The 16724-nt window shown below is 49.6% G+C and overlaps 2 protein-coding genes across 2 annotated transcripts; one reads left to right on the top strand and one right to left on the bottom strand.

Moving 5' to 3' along the window:
• Positions 1–270: 270 nt before the first annotated feature.
• LOC135825862 (TOM1-like protein 2) lies at positions 271–14670 on the bottom strand. Its single transcript, XM_065338496.1, has 13 exons — positions 14458–14670; positions 14244–14328; positions 11442–11520; positions 10945–11043; positions 10406–10529; positions 8687–8745; positions 7775–8083; positions 6473–6551; positions 5113–5394; positions 3609–3687; positions 3354–3407; positions 2377–2462; positions 271–1943 (listed from the first exon to the last, which is right to left on the bottom strand). Exons 1-13 carry the CDS (start codon positions 14507–14509, stop codon positions 1627–1629), a joined length of 1704 nt encoding a protein of 567 aa, XP_065194568.1. The 5' UTR covers positions 14510–14670; the 3' UTR covers positions 271–1626.
• Positions 14671–14954: 284 nt separating this feature from the next.
• LOC135825770 (transmembrane protein 11, mitochondrial-like) lies at positions 14955–16496 on the top strand. Its single transcript, XM_065338388.1, has 2 exons — positions 14955–15091; positions 15174–16496. Exons 1-2 carry the CDS (start codon positions 15078–15080, stop codon positions 15694–15696), a joined length of 537 nt encoding a protein of 178 aa, XP_065194460.1. The 5' UTR covers positions 14955–15077; the 3' UTR covers positions 15697–16496.
• The last annotated feature ends 228 nt before the right edge of the window (positions 16497–16724 follow it).

The following is a 16724-nucleotide window of genomic DNA, read 5'->3' as shown; positions in this document are numbered from 1 at the left end:
TGGTCGGTTTGCCTAAACTAAAGAAACATGTTTGCCAAGGCACAACAATCATTCTATAAAGTTTTAAAAAGCACAGAAGTGTCTGGCAGCAGCAACCCATGCCATGTAGTTGCTGCTGTAAAAAAAAGCACAGAACTGGTAATAATTTTAAAAGTCCAGTGAAACCGGTCGAAGATGACACTCGAGGGACCTTCAAAAAAAAACGTGGACTCCGTTACCATGGAGGCAGAGGCAGGCATCCTGTGCCGACATGACAAGAAACACAAAAGATCAACAGATTAATACTGAATTCACGTGTACATGAAGAGCAGCACGGAAAGAATCGAGGCAAGCATGTAGACAGTAGACGTGTGCGCCTGCCACAGCATAGCATTCAACGGACAGGAGCAACTACAGAACCGCAATACCAGCGCAGGCGGGTGGCGCGTGAGACAAAAAAAATAAACAAACCGAAAAGAGATCCGGATTGGATTGGAGCGCGAGTATGTCGTGGATAGCTATCATAATAGATAAAAATGAGTTAGGTTGGGCGGCAAGCGGGAGCGTGCATAGTGGCTAGGCAGGTTTTTTTAAAAGTTGTGTTGAGAAACGTAGCGAGATTACAGCTGGCGAGGAGTTCGTTGCAAACAGGCAAGGCCGACACGCCAGGCTCTGCAGCAGAGGCGGGGGGGTATCAATGGAGCAGAGGTAATAACAGCAAACGGGCCCCAAAATACTTCAGTGTACGCGTATGTCGGGGGGAAAGTACACGAAGAATGTGCTAAGCAGCAGTAGCCAAGGAAACAAACTGCAGATATTGAAAATTGAACGGCGTCTAGCAAGAACTCATGAGCTAAAGATGAAACTGCAACTAGAACAGTTAAACGGTGGCTCAGGGCGAAAACATGGCCCGGCGAGACGCCCAGCCGATGAATCGAACGGAGAACATGAGAGAAAACACCTAGTGGCATCAGAATAGTTTCGGAAGCATTGATGCCTGCGGTGTAACACAAGCTTCTTGCATGGAACCACAAGGGCAGAAACGAACTGATCACGACAAAGAGGTAATTCTTTGAGGAGAGAGACAGGGGCAAAAAAGAGAGGCAAAACCCCCCAAGAAAATAGACAGCCTAGCATCCGACCTCCAGCATGAACAGTGTGAGTAAAAAATTACCGGTAACCATGACGAAACTATTACGTCGAATAAGACGAATCAATGCAACAACGGGACGCGGGCACACACACACACACGCACACACAGACCAACACGTGCAGACACGCGCACACCTCAGCACCCACATGCAGGCCAACAAAAAACACGCCACGAAGCAAACGCAGAGCAGGACATGGGCAACAACAATCATCTTGTTCCTGGTCCGGACGCAGAGGTTCGCCGAGAGCTCCGAGACAGCAGCGGGCTGGTGACGGGGAAAGCCAAGTTACGCAGAGCAGTACAACGTCAAACGTGCGCAGACAAGCAGTGCGCAAACAAGAGAGCGTGAGAGAGCTTCACCCGAGCTCGATACACACCAACTACAATTCAAGTCTGCGGAGCGCACCACAATCACTGAGACAGTGCACCCTGGAGGTGAGCTGGCGACACAACAGGTGGCGGTGGTGACGCGTGCCGAGAGAGAAATAGAAATCCTAGAAGCCAAACATGTCGGCGGTGGGATCGTGAGTCTGCATGGCTGGTCGACCGCCCGGCACCGGGTTCTGCGCCGTCTGCATGGTAGCCTGCGAGGCGGGTGCAGCAAAGGCCAACAGATCCTGCAAATTGGCGTCCTGCGAGGGTACGGCTTGCTGCTGCTGTTGTTGCAGATGTGACGGGGATGGTGCGTGCGTGCGGTCCTGCGTCGCTGTACGCGTGACGGGTGGCGACGGGTTGTAGAGGTTTGCCGCCGTCTCCGGGCTGGTGGTGGCCGGTATGATGTTGGTCCGCCGTGCCAGGAAGTCGTCAAATTCTACACGTACACACACATACATACATGCACACAAGTAAACACACACATGCACTCATGCATTCATGCACGCACACACACACACACACACACACATACACTCATGCGCGCATACACATATCACATACAGACATGTACTCGTGCATGCACACATGCCGCAAGCACGCACAGACACACATCCAATATGTAGCAAGTCGTTGGAGAGCGAGAGCAATAGCACCACATGCACGAGTACACATAGGGATACTTCTAACTTGTAAGTACTTTTTCCGCAACGCCAACAACTACTCGTGGATCCTTCTTTTGCAACACTACTTGTACAGGTACTTCGCTTGAAGTCTCTGTCTCTGTCTGTCTCTGACACCCACACACACCCACACACCCACACACACCCACCCACACACCCACCCACACACAGAGCATAATCAGCACATACCTGAGCTTGTGACGGGTCCGCCACTCGATACTGGTGCTGCAGCTGTACCTGCATGCATAGGACCACCGCCGCCCGTTGCAATATCGCTATAAAGCAGAACGCGATGAAACAGACATAAAAGTACAAACCGCACTTGAAAAAGCACAAACCGAAAACCCATGACGTTAGAATATCGTTTATAATAATATCATCCATATCGATTTTCTTGTTTCAACTCCCTCAACCAACGGATGCTGTAAAACATGTAAATTTCGGCGTCAGGGACCTGATGGGGTTCAGGTGTAACTTAGAATTAGGTGACAACAAAGCCAACATTCCCTTCACACACAGCAGTGCTATTTAGGTGTTGTAATCTAAACTTAGGTGCCTGGAATTTCTACTGAAATCACCGAAATTTAAGGTACACCGAGAATAACCTGTTTTACAGTATCGATAATGTATCAATAATGCAAATTCGTTCAAGTCCAGGAAACAAGCATTCTGACTGCGGATAATATCTCACTCGGGCACCCCACACTTCAACATGCAGCACACGAGTCCATTTGCTGCTGGTCAAATTTGCCAAGAAAAAAGGGTGCTAACTACATGTGCAGTCGTTCCTTAGGGTAGACATGGGAATAACAGAAAGCAGCACCTCCAGTCAAGCCAATTTCCAGCTGGAAACAGGTAACTACTGCAAACACCGATTAGCAAACTCTACCCCGTATCTATCCACCGGCTATGTAACCGCATTGTTGTAACGATCGATAACGACCGGTATACAAGAAGTTGCTTCAGCCACAGTTCGAAGAAACGCATGGTTGAACATAGGCCTTTGCGGCTACAAGTACATGCACTGCCTTCATACACGCCGTTACGGGGTAGGTTCAGCGTTTGTAGCGCTAGGCCAATGCAGTGCTCAGCGTTGTCACCAATAGGGGTAGGGCCTCAGCTTCCAGCATGTGGAGTTTTGAGAGTGCAAGGTTATTAGCGCTTACCTGGCAAACGGATTCCTAGATGTATCTGCTTGGTTAACTGCTGGAGCAGCCGTACTGTGAAATGGAGAGGCAAAGAGAGAGAGAGAGAGAGAGAGAGAGAGAGAGAGAGAGAGAGAGAGAGAGAAAGAGAGAGAATGAATGAGTCAATGTGTGAAACAGAGAGGATGAAGTCAAACTGATCAGACAGGCAGTAAGACAGCTCAGAAACAGCACATGCAGCGTAGAAAGTGCTGCAATGCCAGACAGCAGCATTACCTCTGGCCACGACTCTGCGCAAACATATCAAAGTCATCATCGTCATCTGCTGGCTGCGGTGGTGGCTGCGCGAAGGGATCTTAGAAAGAAACAACACCATGAAAGCAGACAGATACCGGTATTGACAGCACACCTAGACCAAGAAGCAGGCATAGAGTATAGGAATTGAGATAGACACACCATGCATGCCATCCCTTCTATTACCACCATGGTCGTCTATCGCCCACATCACCCTTTCATTGGCTAGTGCCACGTGATTGTGAATGAACAAACAAATAAATAAAAAAAGCGGAAAACCCTGCATTCGTCTAAATGCTAACTCTCAAAGACCAAGGTACAGTCAAATCTGTCGTAAGCGACCGCCCCTTGGTGCAAGAAAAAGCGGTCTCAATATAGGGGTGCCAGGGCCAGTCGATCGCACTTGCAAGACAGTGCATTTTCACATCTTGCAGTTGACAGCGCAGTGGCAAGTACAGTTTCGCACCTGACTGAACGTGGGTCGCGGTCGCTTACAGCAGATTTGAATGCAGCCACCGTGCATGAAATCGCGGTCGCTGGTCGCGCATAGCAGATGGTCGCTCTGGACAGATCAATTTGTATGTGAAACCGTCGGTGCACGGAAAATAGGTCGCTAATGGTAGGTGGTCGCCTACAGCAGAGGTCGCTAACGGCAGATTTGACTGTACCAGCACCCCCCCCCCCCCCCCACGTGGTGTGCTGAGCAGATCAGACCCAGCCAAGCACCGGCAAAGTACATCATAGTACTGCCGGGCGTCGAGGAACGAACAGGCTAGGATTTCACCAGGGCCAGGATACCCCAATGTACACGGTGGCCCACTGATACCCTAATGTACACGGTGGCCCACCTATATACATAACATAGTTCTAGAAAACAGAGAGGTTCCAGGTTGTCTGTTTTCTGGTGATCACTTAGTGTGTGAAACTCAGAGTAAGAACACTTTTTCATCCTCTCTTATTATTGTTTTGACATAGTTCTACATGGAATATAAGAACGGCGTAGGCTGTGACTCTTGAGCCCACAGTTCTTGGGCACCGGACAGGTGTGTTTCTTTGTTTTTATTTCACTTCACCAGACACACAGCGGCACGTCTGCCTTCTCCTCTAAACATACGGTTAGACTGAAACTGTCTTCGACCCACCTACCCGTAAGGGGTCGTCGCAAAAGTTTTTTGTCGTCCCTGAAACGAACATGATTCATTGGGGGGGGGGGGGGGGTGCGAGCCAAAATCGCAAGTCGACCGACACTGTACATATGACATGTACTACATGCATGCGATTTTCGTCGTCCAGCATAGCAAGCTGTGTTCGTTTCAGAGGGAGGGGAGGGGTCCAAGTACGAAATGAACGATGCTCGTTTCAGGGACGACGGAAAACTTTTGCGATGACCCCTAAACGAAACTTGTTCGTTTTGTGAAAAAGATTGATAATTACGGACGGCCGCTAAGTTCACAAGATCACAATTGCTTGACAAAGGAGAACTCACCAAGATTCAGGCCACCCATCGCTTGCGTCGGCGGTGCCCCGGTTGCGTCCATATCAATCAGGGATACGCCAGCCCCAGTATCTGCCGTCGCCGTTGCTGCTTGGGGCGGTCGCTGCACGGACGGCGACGGAGGCGCAGCCAACACCGACGGCGTGGTCGCCGCAGCTACGGTTTCCACGCCAGCGGCCGGCTGTGTGTTGCCGGCAGCATTGCGTCGTGCCATGTATGCGTCGTACTCCATGAAGGCGTTGTTCAGGTGGTCGTTGGTGCCTAGTAGCTCACCTGAATGTCAGCACAGCACAGCACAACAAGTACAGGTGACAACATCTTCCTGCAGCCAGGGACCACGGGTGTGTGAGATGCCCGGTAGCAAGAGTACATACTAGTAATTTCACAAATTTTCGGTGTACTTTTATTTTCGGTACAGTCAGACCTCGCTTATCCGGTCCTCGTTTATCCGGATCCCTCGCCATCCGGAAGAAAATCGCTGGTTACCGATGTGCAGCATATGTTATGCATACAACATAACCGGACCTCGCGATCCGCATACCGGTGCATGATTTTGTGTACAAACTGGTTGAAATGTGTACAAAAAGCTTCGTCGTATCCGGTTGCATGTGCCTTGCAGAAGCTAGAATCAGGGAGTTGTACAGGCAAATGAGGTCCTTGACCTGCTGGGTGCATGTGAACAGCACTCAGTTGCATGCACTTGTCATTTTTCTCGCTTGTTTTAGATACTGTGCACGCTAGTTGTACTGCATAGGACCCGTCTACATGTATGTACGATGTCATTGCTTTTGATATGCCACATGCATATACAGTATGTGTGTTCAGTTATCCGGTTCCCTCGCCTATCCGGATATTTTTGTGGAAAACAGATGTGTGCGGTTAAGCGAGGTCTGACTGTACTTTCGGTGCGTCTGTTTCATACCTAAAATTTCAATACACCGAACAAACACGAACACGCATAGTCCAATAGGGAACTGCTACTCCGTAACTCAATTTTCTGTTCGCCTAACCTGGCCTTTTGCCCGCATACCGAAAATATGGAGCACCTAAAATTCCTGAAACTAGAGTAATTCCGTGGTATGTACTCTTGCAGGTAGCTTACTAGTATTTTGGGTTTTCAAAATCCCCTAACGTGAACGATAGAATCAGAGTTAGAAGTAAAAACCGGCATGTGCTACGACCAAACACCTGCTGAACTCTGATTGGCGGAGGGCGGATGACTAATCATTGCAGATGCGAAGTTCAGAGCCAGGATAGGCTATAAAAGCGATCGGCGAGTACCAAATGTTCAATCTGCACAGAGAGTAACAACTGGAAAGAACGGGAAAAATAACCATAAACATCTCCTTACAGATAAGCTCGTCGTGGGAAATTCGGTCGATAAGCTCCACAATGCGAGAACGCATGGTGCGGCAGGTGCTGTTCAAGTCCTGGGGAGCGCGATCAAGCAAGGAATATAGTGTGAGGACAAACAGACGCACGTACACACACGCACAGACACACACGTACACACACACGCACACACACACGTACACACACACACACAGACAGACAGACAGACGGACAGACACACACACGAACACACTATCAGCACAGCACCACTGGATCCGGCCACACCGGGTCCATTCAAACACAACCACAGGCACAATAAAAATCTAAGAAATGGCGTCCAGCCATAACCTGCGTTAGACCAAACGACTTTCCTGCTGAGCAAACATATTGCACAATTTCAGAATTTTCTACGACAGGGACTAATTTAACCGGTATCGCATCGCAGTTTGCGACGCAAAACACAGTGTCTGCGATTCGAAGTTCGTAGTGAGTCGCGGTAAACTGCGACACAACATACATGTTAGCTAAGTATGGCCCTGGACATAGACTTGTAGTGCACGCGTAGCGCATGCACATGTGTAGCTTTACAGTGTGTGTGGCTGGTTAGGCGCCACGAGATGGCGCGCCATGCACTGTGACTAGGAGATTAGACTGTGTGTGTGTGGTTGTCCAGCCTGCACTGCACTCTGCAGGTAGATTTTACACCATACGCACGCGCGGGCCGCGGGACCATGGCCATATGTCACACTATCTCCGCACGCGCACCGCAGCACGTGCACTTGGAGTTGGAAACTAACTAATTACTTACTTGAAGTGCAGCCCAGGAAGCACGAGGCGAGTGTCGACAAGTACTTCACCTGCTTTTGAGATTTAGACCGCGTTGCTTCACTAGCAGTAGGCGTCTCGACCGTTCAGGACTTATCTTTGTAAAATTCTGCTAGCCTTATTGATGAAGCCTCTTCACTGCCGGCATGTCTGTGAAGCAAGGTACTGTGGACAAGTGGATTGCTGAATTTGATCCCAAAAAAGAATGGATTCGCGCAGAGTCGAGTGGTGGAGCTGTGACCAAGATATTTTGCAAGATGTGCAGGGAGAAGGCGTCCTCGCTTCGTGGTTTGAGGAATTACAGCACGGCGTTTGTTGACGGTATAAGTGGAAGTGCACTGAAGACTGCATTGTCGACGGAAAAAAACTGCTATGCAAAATTGTTGCGTTGCTATGCAAACGTCGAGGTGTGTAGCAATTATTGCTATGCAATTTTTTTGAAGTAAATTAGTCCCTGTACGATAACATTAAGCATCATACAAAAGCGACAGCATACCTGCAGCAGTTGAAAGTCGCCAATGGCCTCCTGTCCCGGTGTCAGCTCATCGAGCAGAGCCTTGAGGACGTCGGTGTTGGTGCGCACGATGTTCAGCTCGGCGCGCATCTTGGTCTCCTGCTGCGTCGACGGCTGGACGGGTCCGCTGGGAACGGCACCAGCAGCGACGGGGGCAGGGGCCTGGGGAACGGGGGAGGAGCGCTGCTGCTGCGGGGTGGAAGGTGACCGGCGTGCGCTCTGGCGTAGGCTGGGGCTACCACCACCGGCCGCCGGCGTGTGCCGATGTCCTAGTGGTGAGTCGGACCCCGTCTGGAGTCAGTGGACAGCAAGCACAACAAAGAGCAACGCGACGCTCAGCCTCTGACAAACTACAGTTGCGGCGATCCGACCCAAAGTGCAACGCTGGCGCCCTGGACCAGTTCGACTACATCATTGCATGTGTACATGATTGTGTACATTCACACCACTTCCAGGACGTCAAGGGCCGTCCAAGTTGAGGGCGCCAAATATGCACTCTGGGTTGGATTTCACCGAGCGCAACTGTAGTCAGTAACCCCACACGCGGAGTACAACTAGAAACAGGAAGAATCATGCAAAGATTAAGGTGGCGTTTGGTTGGTCACATTCTACAATGGGAATCACTGGGAATCATTCTTGCCCATTTGTTTGGTCAAAAAATTCCGTTAGGCTGGTCCCGTTCCAGAATGGGAATCGCCGAGAATGATTCTTTTCGGAGATGATCATTCCACCTTACATGCTGCTATGAGCATTCTCATTCCGGAATCTAAAAAATTAAGTGCCTGGAAGATTGGCAGTAAAATATGAATCGAGTGACCACCACAAAAAGAGAAAGCTTGTCGCAGATCTCTGGGCACACACACACAATGGCTGCGCCATGCAGCCCAAACTCACTCTCTGCAAGCTCAGGATGGGAGTCAACTCAGACAGCTCGCGCGACGGAAAGTCAGTACCTGTAAAGGTCGAAAGCATGTGCATAGACACGCACACACACACACACACATGCGCGCACACACACACGCGCACACACACACGCGCGCACACACACACACACACACACACACACACAGGAACAATGTAACAATTATGTTACAAGACATCATGCAAAACACAAGTGGATGCAGGAGGGTGCACAGCAGCCGTGCATGGCACAGAGGCCGTGAGTACTGCAAGGGCTGGTGACGTGCAGCAACCAGTTTCACAGCACAGCTGTTGCACATCTTGCTCTTCTACAGTGCCTGCTCAACGAAATCCGATCGAGAGATTCAGCGTTGCGCCCTACACCAGTTCACACAGCCCAGTCTTCGCAGGTCTAGGGCTGCACAGCGCCCGGCGCTCACATGGTTGGATTTCATATGAAAAGCATGGCAGTTTACCCAACAATTACATGGTCACAACCTTCGCCGGGTTCAGCCATGGAGCGTACTTTAAAGGGGAAGTCAAGGCAAAAATTAAAATTTCACCAGTTGTAGTCTTCGGGGTGCTGAGTCGAATGGTCTTGGTCCGAGGAAGCTGAGACGCTCCCTTCCTACTTGAATCCCAATCGAACTCGCGCACTTCCACCGAAACTGGGTGACTGCGCCCTACGAGATGGGGATTTGTATGCAAAATGTCACCAAAAGCGCCATTTCGTTCTTATAAAAGCACGGATGACCGCGATTGGCCCATATGTTGTAGTCTTTTGGACGCTGAGTCGACTGGTTTTGGTCCGAAAAGGCTGCGATGCAGCGTTCCTCCTTTATTCCCAATCGAACATGGTTGAACAAGTGGTCACGTGCTCCTGGGTGCCCAAATCACCTGGTCACCACGCCAGCAGGTGACAACTTTCACACCAAGGTTCAACTCGAGTTCAACTCGAGTGACAGGAGTGCACCCAAAAAAGGTCAAACAGGCTAGTAAGTTGTACCCTGCAGGCACGGTGACCAGGTGACTGGCGTACGCAGGAGCACGTGACCGCTTGTTCAACCATGTTCGATTGGGAATAAAGGAGGAACGCTGCATCGCAGCCTTTTCGGACCAAAACCAGTCGACTCAGCGTCCAAAAGACTACAACATATGGGCCAATCGCGGTCATCCGTGCTTTTATAAGAACGAAATGGCGCTTTTAGTGACATTTTGCATACAAATCCCCATCTCGTAGGGCGCAGTCACCCAGTTTCGGTGGAAGTGCGCGAGTTCGATTGGGATTCAAGTAGGAAGGGAGCGTCTCAGCTTCCTCGGACCACGACCATTCGACTCAGCACCCCGAAGACTACAACTGGTGAAATTTTATTTTTTGCCTTAACTTCCCCTTTAAGTCTACAAATGTTCGGCCCATCCAAATTTCGGCCTCCCAGGGTTAAAACCCATTTCAGCCGCATCACATTTTCGGCCTGTACTGCTGCCGCCTGTGTACACTGTCACACGGAACCTTGCAAAACAAAATTTCGGCCAAACATGACCAGGCCGAAAATAGCCGGAAATAAATATGTGCCGAATATTTGTTGACTTACAGCAGTGTGAAACTTATAATACATGCAGCATGAGCTGCCAGAGATGTGCACTGTTCAACTGGACTGCACGACGGCGGACGAGCTAAAAGTCACAACACACCCAACAACACACGACACTCACCTTTCTGCTTCAGTGTTTCGTACATGGCGCAGATCGTCACCAGCTCGTGGACGTTTTCATAGTCGTGTGCCCACTTCTGAATCAGCAGCAGGACAAAGTCTCGCACTACCGTGGGAGAGTTGGCCTGGCAGTAGAGTACAGTCATGTAGTAACAGAGAAAGAGAAGAGTGTGAGCGGAACCCAAGACGAATAGAGACACTGAGTGGCAGGCACGTAACCTCAGATGTCTAACTGAATAGTCCTCTATGTGTGCATGTGTATCATACTATGTGTGTGTGTGGGGGGGGGGGGGGGGGGAGAGATAGGGAATGCCATTGCTAACGGAACGGCTGTCTGAGCATCCACAGTGGCACGGCGAAGCAAGAGACCGAACCGAAAAGCTACTAGTAAATCAGTAATCAGTCCCTGCTGTTCAGTAATTGACAACACTACCTTCAGCACAGCGGAGTCGGGTCATGAAAAGATCAAGAGTCGATTATCAAGCTACCATTGCAGAGAAACCGATCCCGGCGCCCACACAAATAGTGCTGACTACATACCTTGGGCACAGTCAGATTGACGAGAGACTGCAAGAACTCGCGCTGAGCAATTATAACTTGGAAAGGACGTCCGCACTCTCTGCTAAGCAACTCGAGTAGCTACGCAACATACAAGGAGCAGAGACATACATACATAAATGCCCGTGCACACACCCACACGTGCAAACACACACACACACGTGCAAACGCACACACGTGCAAACGCACACACGTGCAAACGCACACACACGCACGCACGCACGCACGCACCCACACCCACACACAGGATAGCATTAGAAGAGGCAAGAATCACAGAACATTTCGGGGGACGAAGTTCAACATGTGTTCGTGACCAATAGGCAAAGGTGGCCCATAGTCATTTCTGGACGTAGAGGCAGGAGGAGGTAGAAACTCCCTATTTCATTGGGCTCAACAAAGAAAGGGTGGTGCTTGTATCAGAAGGCAGAGCCACAACAGAAACCCACACGTCACCTACAGGCGTAGCAACTTTCACTCACCGACAACGCATTGAGCACGATGCGCCAGTTCTTGTTGTTGAAAAGTCGCTTCTTCAGGGCTTTCACAGCGTGGCCGGGCCTGCAAATCAGGAATAAATAACGTGCACCAAACACACAAAAACGGGAGTGAAGTAGCAAATAAACGTGACAAGTTGTTCACTGCTTTAGAACCTGAATGTTTTCACACACAGAAACCAAACCCATGCGAACAGAAGCAGACTACATGTAGATTCACACTTAGGCTGAGAGGTAGGTGGTCAACTACTCATTAGTTACGTCGATTGCCTGTCTATTGTTATCCACACTGCATTCCACACTTCTTAGGTTTCCTCACACTTGCACATTTTCGTCATTCCTTCTAAGTGTGGGTCTCCGCGTTTTATCATTTTTGTTTGCACATGTTCTTCTTTGCCCTGTTCCATTATTACCTCTCTGAAGTAGCAAACACCTGCCTTATTCACAATGCAGTCAACTTCGCTGCAGATATAACGACAATTCGCGAATAACGACAGAATTTCCATGCCCAGAGCAAAGTCCCATCTAACTGTAATACATATAATGAGACTTCCGGTATAAGGGACACTTCGCAAATAAGGACAATTTTCTGACGCCCCGCCGAGTGTCGTTAGACGCAAAGTTGACTGTATTGCCAAAAAAGGAATGGACCTTTGCAACATCTGTCCCCAGGCAAAATCGCGATTCCACGGATGCAGGATTTTCTCGATTAGGCGATTTCCTGGAAATCAAGAGATTACTGACATGCTCCTAAGATTCATCACTTCCGCCGCGGCATTAAAATTGTCGCTTCCCAGAGCGATATTTTCAAATCTATTTTGACCACTCGAAGCGAAGAAATCAGCAAGAACTTGAAGCAGAGCATTGTCGCCGGACTGAGCTTGAGTTTGTGGCCTCTCGATTCGCGGCACTTGCGGCTTCGACGTCTCCATCAGAGGCAGACTCTTCAGCAACCAACAAGACACTGAACAAGAAGCGCGTTCAAATTCACGTTATGAAACTTCGTTTTCAAGCGATCCATGCCTCCAGCCTGGTGGCAGGCGATGACGGCAAACTAGGATTTTGGAATGCACTGTAACGACCTTCCAGCGGTATAGGGTAAGCAGTTCCGCAACTTCTTTCCTTGACAAGCGCTTCGCTGATTTTGTTGGTGTTTTCGGACCTGCTACCTTCGCAGCAACATGCGCCACACGAAGCGTTTTTTTTTAGGAAATTGATAACACTTTGTTCTTGCCATCATCAACTTCAGCATTTCAAATTCAGGAAAAATACCAGGATTCTTATACCGGAGCTTGCAGTCTTGACAAATGTCCACGCGGACGATTGTGGGCCGGCACGGACTCCAGAAAAATGATACGCACCCTGGGGCGAAATAGTGCGGAGCGTGATTAATTTGTTTGGTGCGGACGAAAGCTCTGAGACCACCACAGCTTCCGTAGCAAATAGGCATTGTGCACGAAGGGTCGTAGCAATGTTCGAACACAGAAAGCAGCGATTCCGACAGACCGACTTTGGACAAGCAAGTGACACAAACGCACCCTGGGGCGAAATAGTGCGGAGCGTGATTAATTTGTTTGGTGCGGACGAAAGCTCTGAGACCACCACAGCTTCCGTAGCAAATAGGCATTGTGCACGAAGGGTCGTAGCAATGTTCGAACACAGAAAGCAGCGATTCCGACAGACCGACTTTGGACAAGCAAGTGACACGCATTGCGATGTGTGAAGCGACAGTTTTAATGAAGCGGAAGAAGTATGATGTAAACGACGGATGCCGCTTTCGCAATCGGATGCCGAGTCGCGTGCAAAGTACTCTGGCTTGTAAACTATTGCTGGAACTAGTACAGGTGGAATCCTGATAATTCGAACCTCAAAATGCCAGGAAAAAACTTCTAATTATCCGGACATTCTAATTATCCAAACATGCACCCACAACACAATATGTATGTCAAAATGCTCTCATGGTCAAACAGAGCTGCGGTATGGACCTTAGACACAGATTTCACGGATACTGAACTGACTGTCACAGCCTGCGCATGCAAACTGAACTGACCAGTACAGTGTACAGTGAACTTTGAATTACACTTGGCTAACTTCGAATTATCAGCACAAATCCCACACATTTTCTATGTAAGTGGAATCCGTGGAACTTCTAATTAACCGGACATATCCAATTCGAGGTTCGAATTATCAGAAATTGTTTATGTGGGAATCGTATTGCTAGAAATCGGCCCTGGAAAAACTTCTAATTAAGCGGGATCTTTGAATTAAGCCATATTCGAATTATCAGGATTCCACCTGTACTAGCGTAATTGTGTGCTGCAACAAATACAGCGCATGCACTTGGACATCCTGCAGTCGTGCATGCTGCATCGCTTCATCACTCAAATTGAGTATGAACATTCGCACACCTCAGTGTGGACAATGCAGATAATTATAGTGCTGCGTACACAGCAGGGAAATGTCGAGTATGCAGAACAAGGAGTTTGACATGGCTCCCTGTCACTCAACCTCCTTGCAAAATTACAATGAACACTTTACAATGACGTCATAGCACGTGAATACCCAAAAACAAACACAGACACCACAGGCCAAAGATAGCGTTTCAACACGAGTTGTATCGCTTGACAAATTCGCAGCGAGCAGACCAAAACACTCCTCTATCCTTAATTTTCCATAACACTCAATCTAAAACTATGAAACAAAGACAGCGAAACAAGAAGCATGACACGTCCAAAGGGCTCTGATGTGCGAATGTAGCTGGGGGTAACAACAAGGCCGTCTACCTACCCTTCGTCCGTTGATGTCACTTCGTAGCATATCGCACGATTTATGCCATCATTTCGCATATCGCCATCCTCCTTGGTGGACCGTTCTGCGCAGGAAACCAGTGAAACATAAACGTGCAGCTGCCCTCATACTCAACACGCTGGCTTGCTGGCGAACACGAGTGGACACAAACAGAACTATAACGCGACATTGAAGACGTCAGAGAAAATCTCACCAATTAGAGCACCAACTGGCGTGGAGAAAGCTCCTGAAAACAGGCTAGCCATGGCTCGCGATGGACGGAGGGAGCACGCCTCAAGGGTAAAACACAATCAAGGTGCACTCACTACTGCTAATCTGCTCCCCAAACTCAAAAACAAAAACTCAGCGACGCGAGGCTGTTCAGTCTTGAGTTGTTGAACAAGATTGTTTTGAAGAAAAAATCTGATCTGTCTTGTTGTTGTGGGTGCATGATGTACATGCATTGTGCAGAATAGCTGAGTGTGAATGACGTGGGTGATCAGATAAACCTGACGAGTTTGACTGTGGTGTTTCACCGAATGAAACCAAAAGCGCACAAATTCAGCTTTTACAGGCTACACACATGGCAGATTCGTACATGAGAAAAACTCAAGATGGAGTTGAAATGGGTTTTGCGGCAAATTTCCTCAAAGAAAAATCAAGATTTCTAGCGCTCATTTCAAAAGATGAAACTGACCCCCGGGTGTGTTGGTTTTGTGCACGACCTCGTTTTGAGAATTTTTGGTTTGTTTAGTTTTGCCCTGGAATGATTCACTTTGCCTTCGGTTGGTGGGCGTTTGTTTGAAAGCTGTTTTTGGTTATCTTGGCGAGACTATGGCGAAGGAGAGGTAAGGCCTTCTTCTCTTCCACTCCCCCGCAGCCTCGGTCGGTCTCATTGCTGTCCATTTTTGGTTGTTTTGTCTTGTGCAGGATTGATGAGGATTTGGATTTGGACAACGTCGGTGTCATTCGAGAAATTTATGATGACAGCAATGCAAACGAGCACTTCGCTCAGGAGCTGGAGCGCATGCTGGAGGAGAAGCGTGATGTTATTCTGATAGAGCCGACCAAGATCGGTGACGAGGCGGCCAAGTGGATACGCTTTGGGAACTTTCTGCACAAGGGCGCAGTGGTCAGTGGGGCGTGCTGCCTGCTATGCCCGCTGCTGCTGCCCGGCCGTGTGGCCATGGTGCACTACCCCCTGGGGTTCATGAGCGGAGCGTGCGCCATGCTGTACGGCATCTCGTGGCAGAGCGACCCTTGCTGCAAGTACCAGGTGGACCTGGACGGTAGAGTCATGTCACGGCTGCGTGTGGAGCGCCTCACCACCGCCAGCCCGCTGGTGCTCGTGCGGCGAGACGACCGAGTGCGAAAATACCTGCACAACACCGTGTCCGGCCTAGCTATCCTGTACACGGCCGTCAAGGCGTACGAGTGGTGGAACGGCTCATGAAGGCAAGCCACCCCCGCCACCATGCTGGGGGCATCGACCGCGTTGGTCGATGTTTTGTAGAGAACGGAGGATGAGTGTGCTGCGTTGCGAGCGAGTGGCCTGGAACGTCCTGGCGGTCCGACATCACCGCAGGGCAGTGTAGCGTTAGCGATCGTCTTGTGCGCCGCCAAGCTCGGCAGTGTGTGTGTGTGTGTGTGCTTTCGTGGCAGTGCGCGAGTGCAGTGTACGTCAAGTCGCGCGATTGCGTGACTGTGCCACTGCAGACCGCCTGTGTACAACATGCTACAGTGCAGTGCAGTGCAGCAGAGTCTCTCCTCCAGTGTAGTAGTATTGCAACGTGCCCAAAGACAAGGATATTGCTACTTGCAACAGCTGTAGCAGCAGTAGCAGTATTGCTACCACTGCTCACATGTGCATAGTCAGCTGGCTGCAATTATTTAAATCTGCCGCCTCGCCGTTCGGCTGCTTGATGCTTGAGTGCTGGCTGCGGCCATGTTTTACCATGGCAACCCTGAATGCATCTCACCCGTGCTCACCAATTCGGATGGATTGGATCTGGCGTCTGTACTGGTATGGACAGACATTGCTGATCACGTTTGCGAGTAGACATGTGCCAATGTGCTGTGCCTCTTCGAGCTAGGTCAATTTAACGTGGAGTACCTATTTTACCGCTTTTATGCCGCTGTGTTATCCTGTTCACCCGCCGCCATGTTTGTTGTAGATTGTGTTTTTATTGTTGTTGCCTGTTAGCTGTTTGGAGTACTGTGGAGATTGGTGTAGCCCACTGTTCTCAAAGGTAACGCTCACTGCGGTTGTGTTTGGAATGTACCTGTCTGTGTGTCTTTATGCTAGCTCCTTGCTCTCTCTCTCTCTCTCTCTCTCTCTCTCTCTCTCTCTCTCTCTCTCTCTCTCTCTCTCTGTCCCTCTCTCTGTCCCTCTCCCTCTCTCTGTCCCTCTCTCTCTCTTTGTCTGTCTCTCTGTCTCTTCGTCTCTCTCTCTCTCTCTCTCTCTCTCTCTCTCTCTCTCTC

This window comes from Sycon ciliatum, chromosome 10 (assembly GCF_964019385.1).
Source record: "Sycon ciliatum chromosome 10, ocSycCili1.1, whole genome shotgun sequence".
Classification (NCBI taxonomy): Eukaryota; Metazoa; Porifera; class Calcarea; order Leucosolenida; family Sycettidae; genus Sycon; species Sycon ciliatum.
This window is presented reverse-complemented; position numbering and strand designations above follow the sequence as displayed.

Bases quoted from the DNA above. Each gene is read 5' to 3' on its own strand.
- LOC135825862 (XM_065338496.1), bottom strand. From the start codon at position 14,509: ATGGCTAGCCTGTTTTCAGGAGCTTTCTCCACGCCAGTTGGTGCTCTA. The intron at 14,329-14,457 runs GTGAGATTTTCT...TTTCCTGCGCAG, and splicing joins GCCAGTTGGTGCTCTAATTG to AACGGTCCACCAAGGAGGAT. The intron at 8,746-10,405 runs GTGAGTGTCGTG...CGACCTTTACAG, and splicing joins CGAAACACTGAAGCAGAAAG to GTACTGACTTTCCGTCGCGC.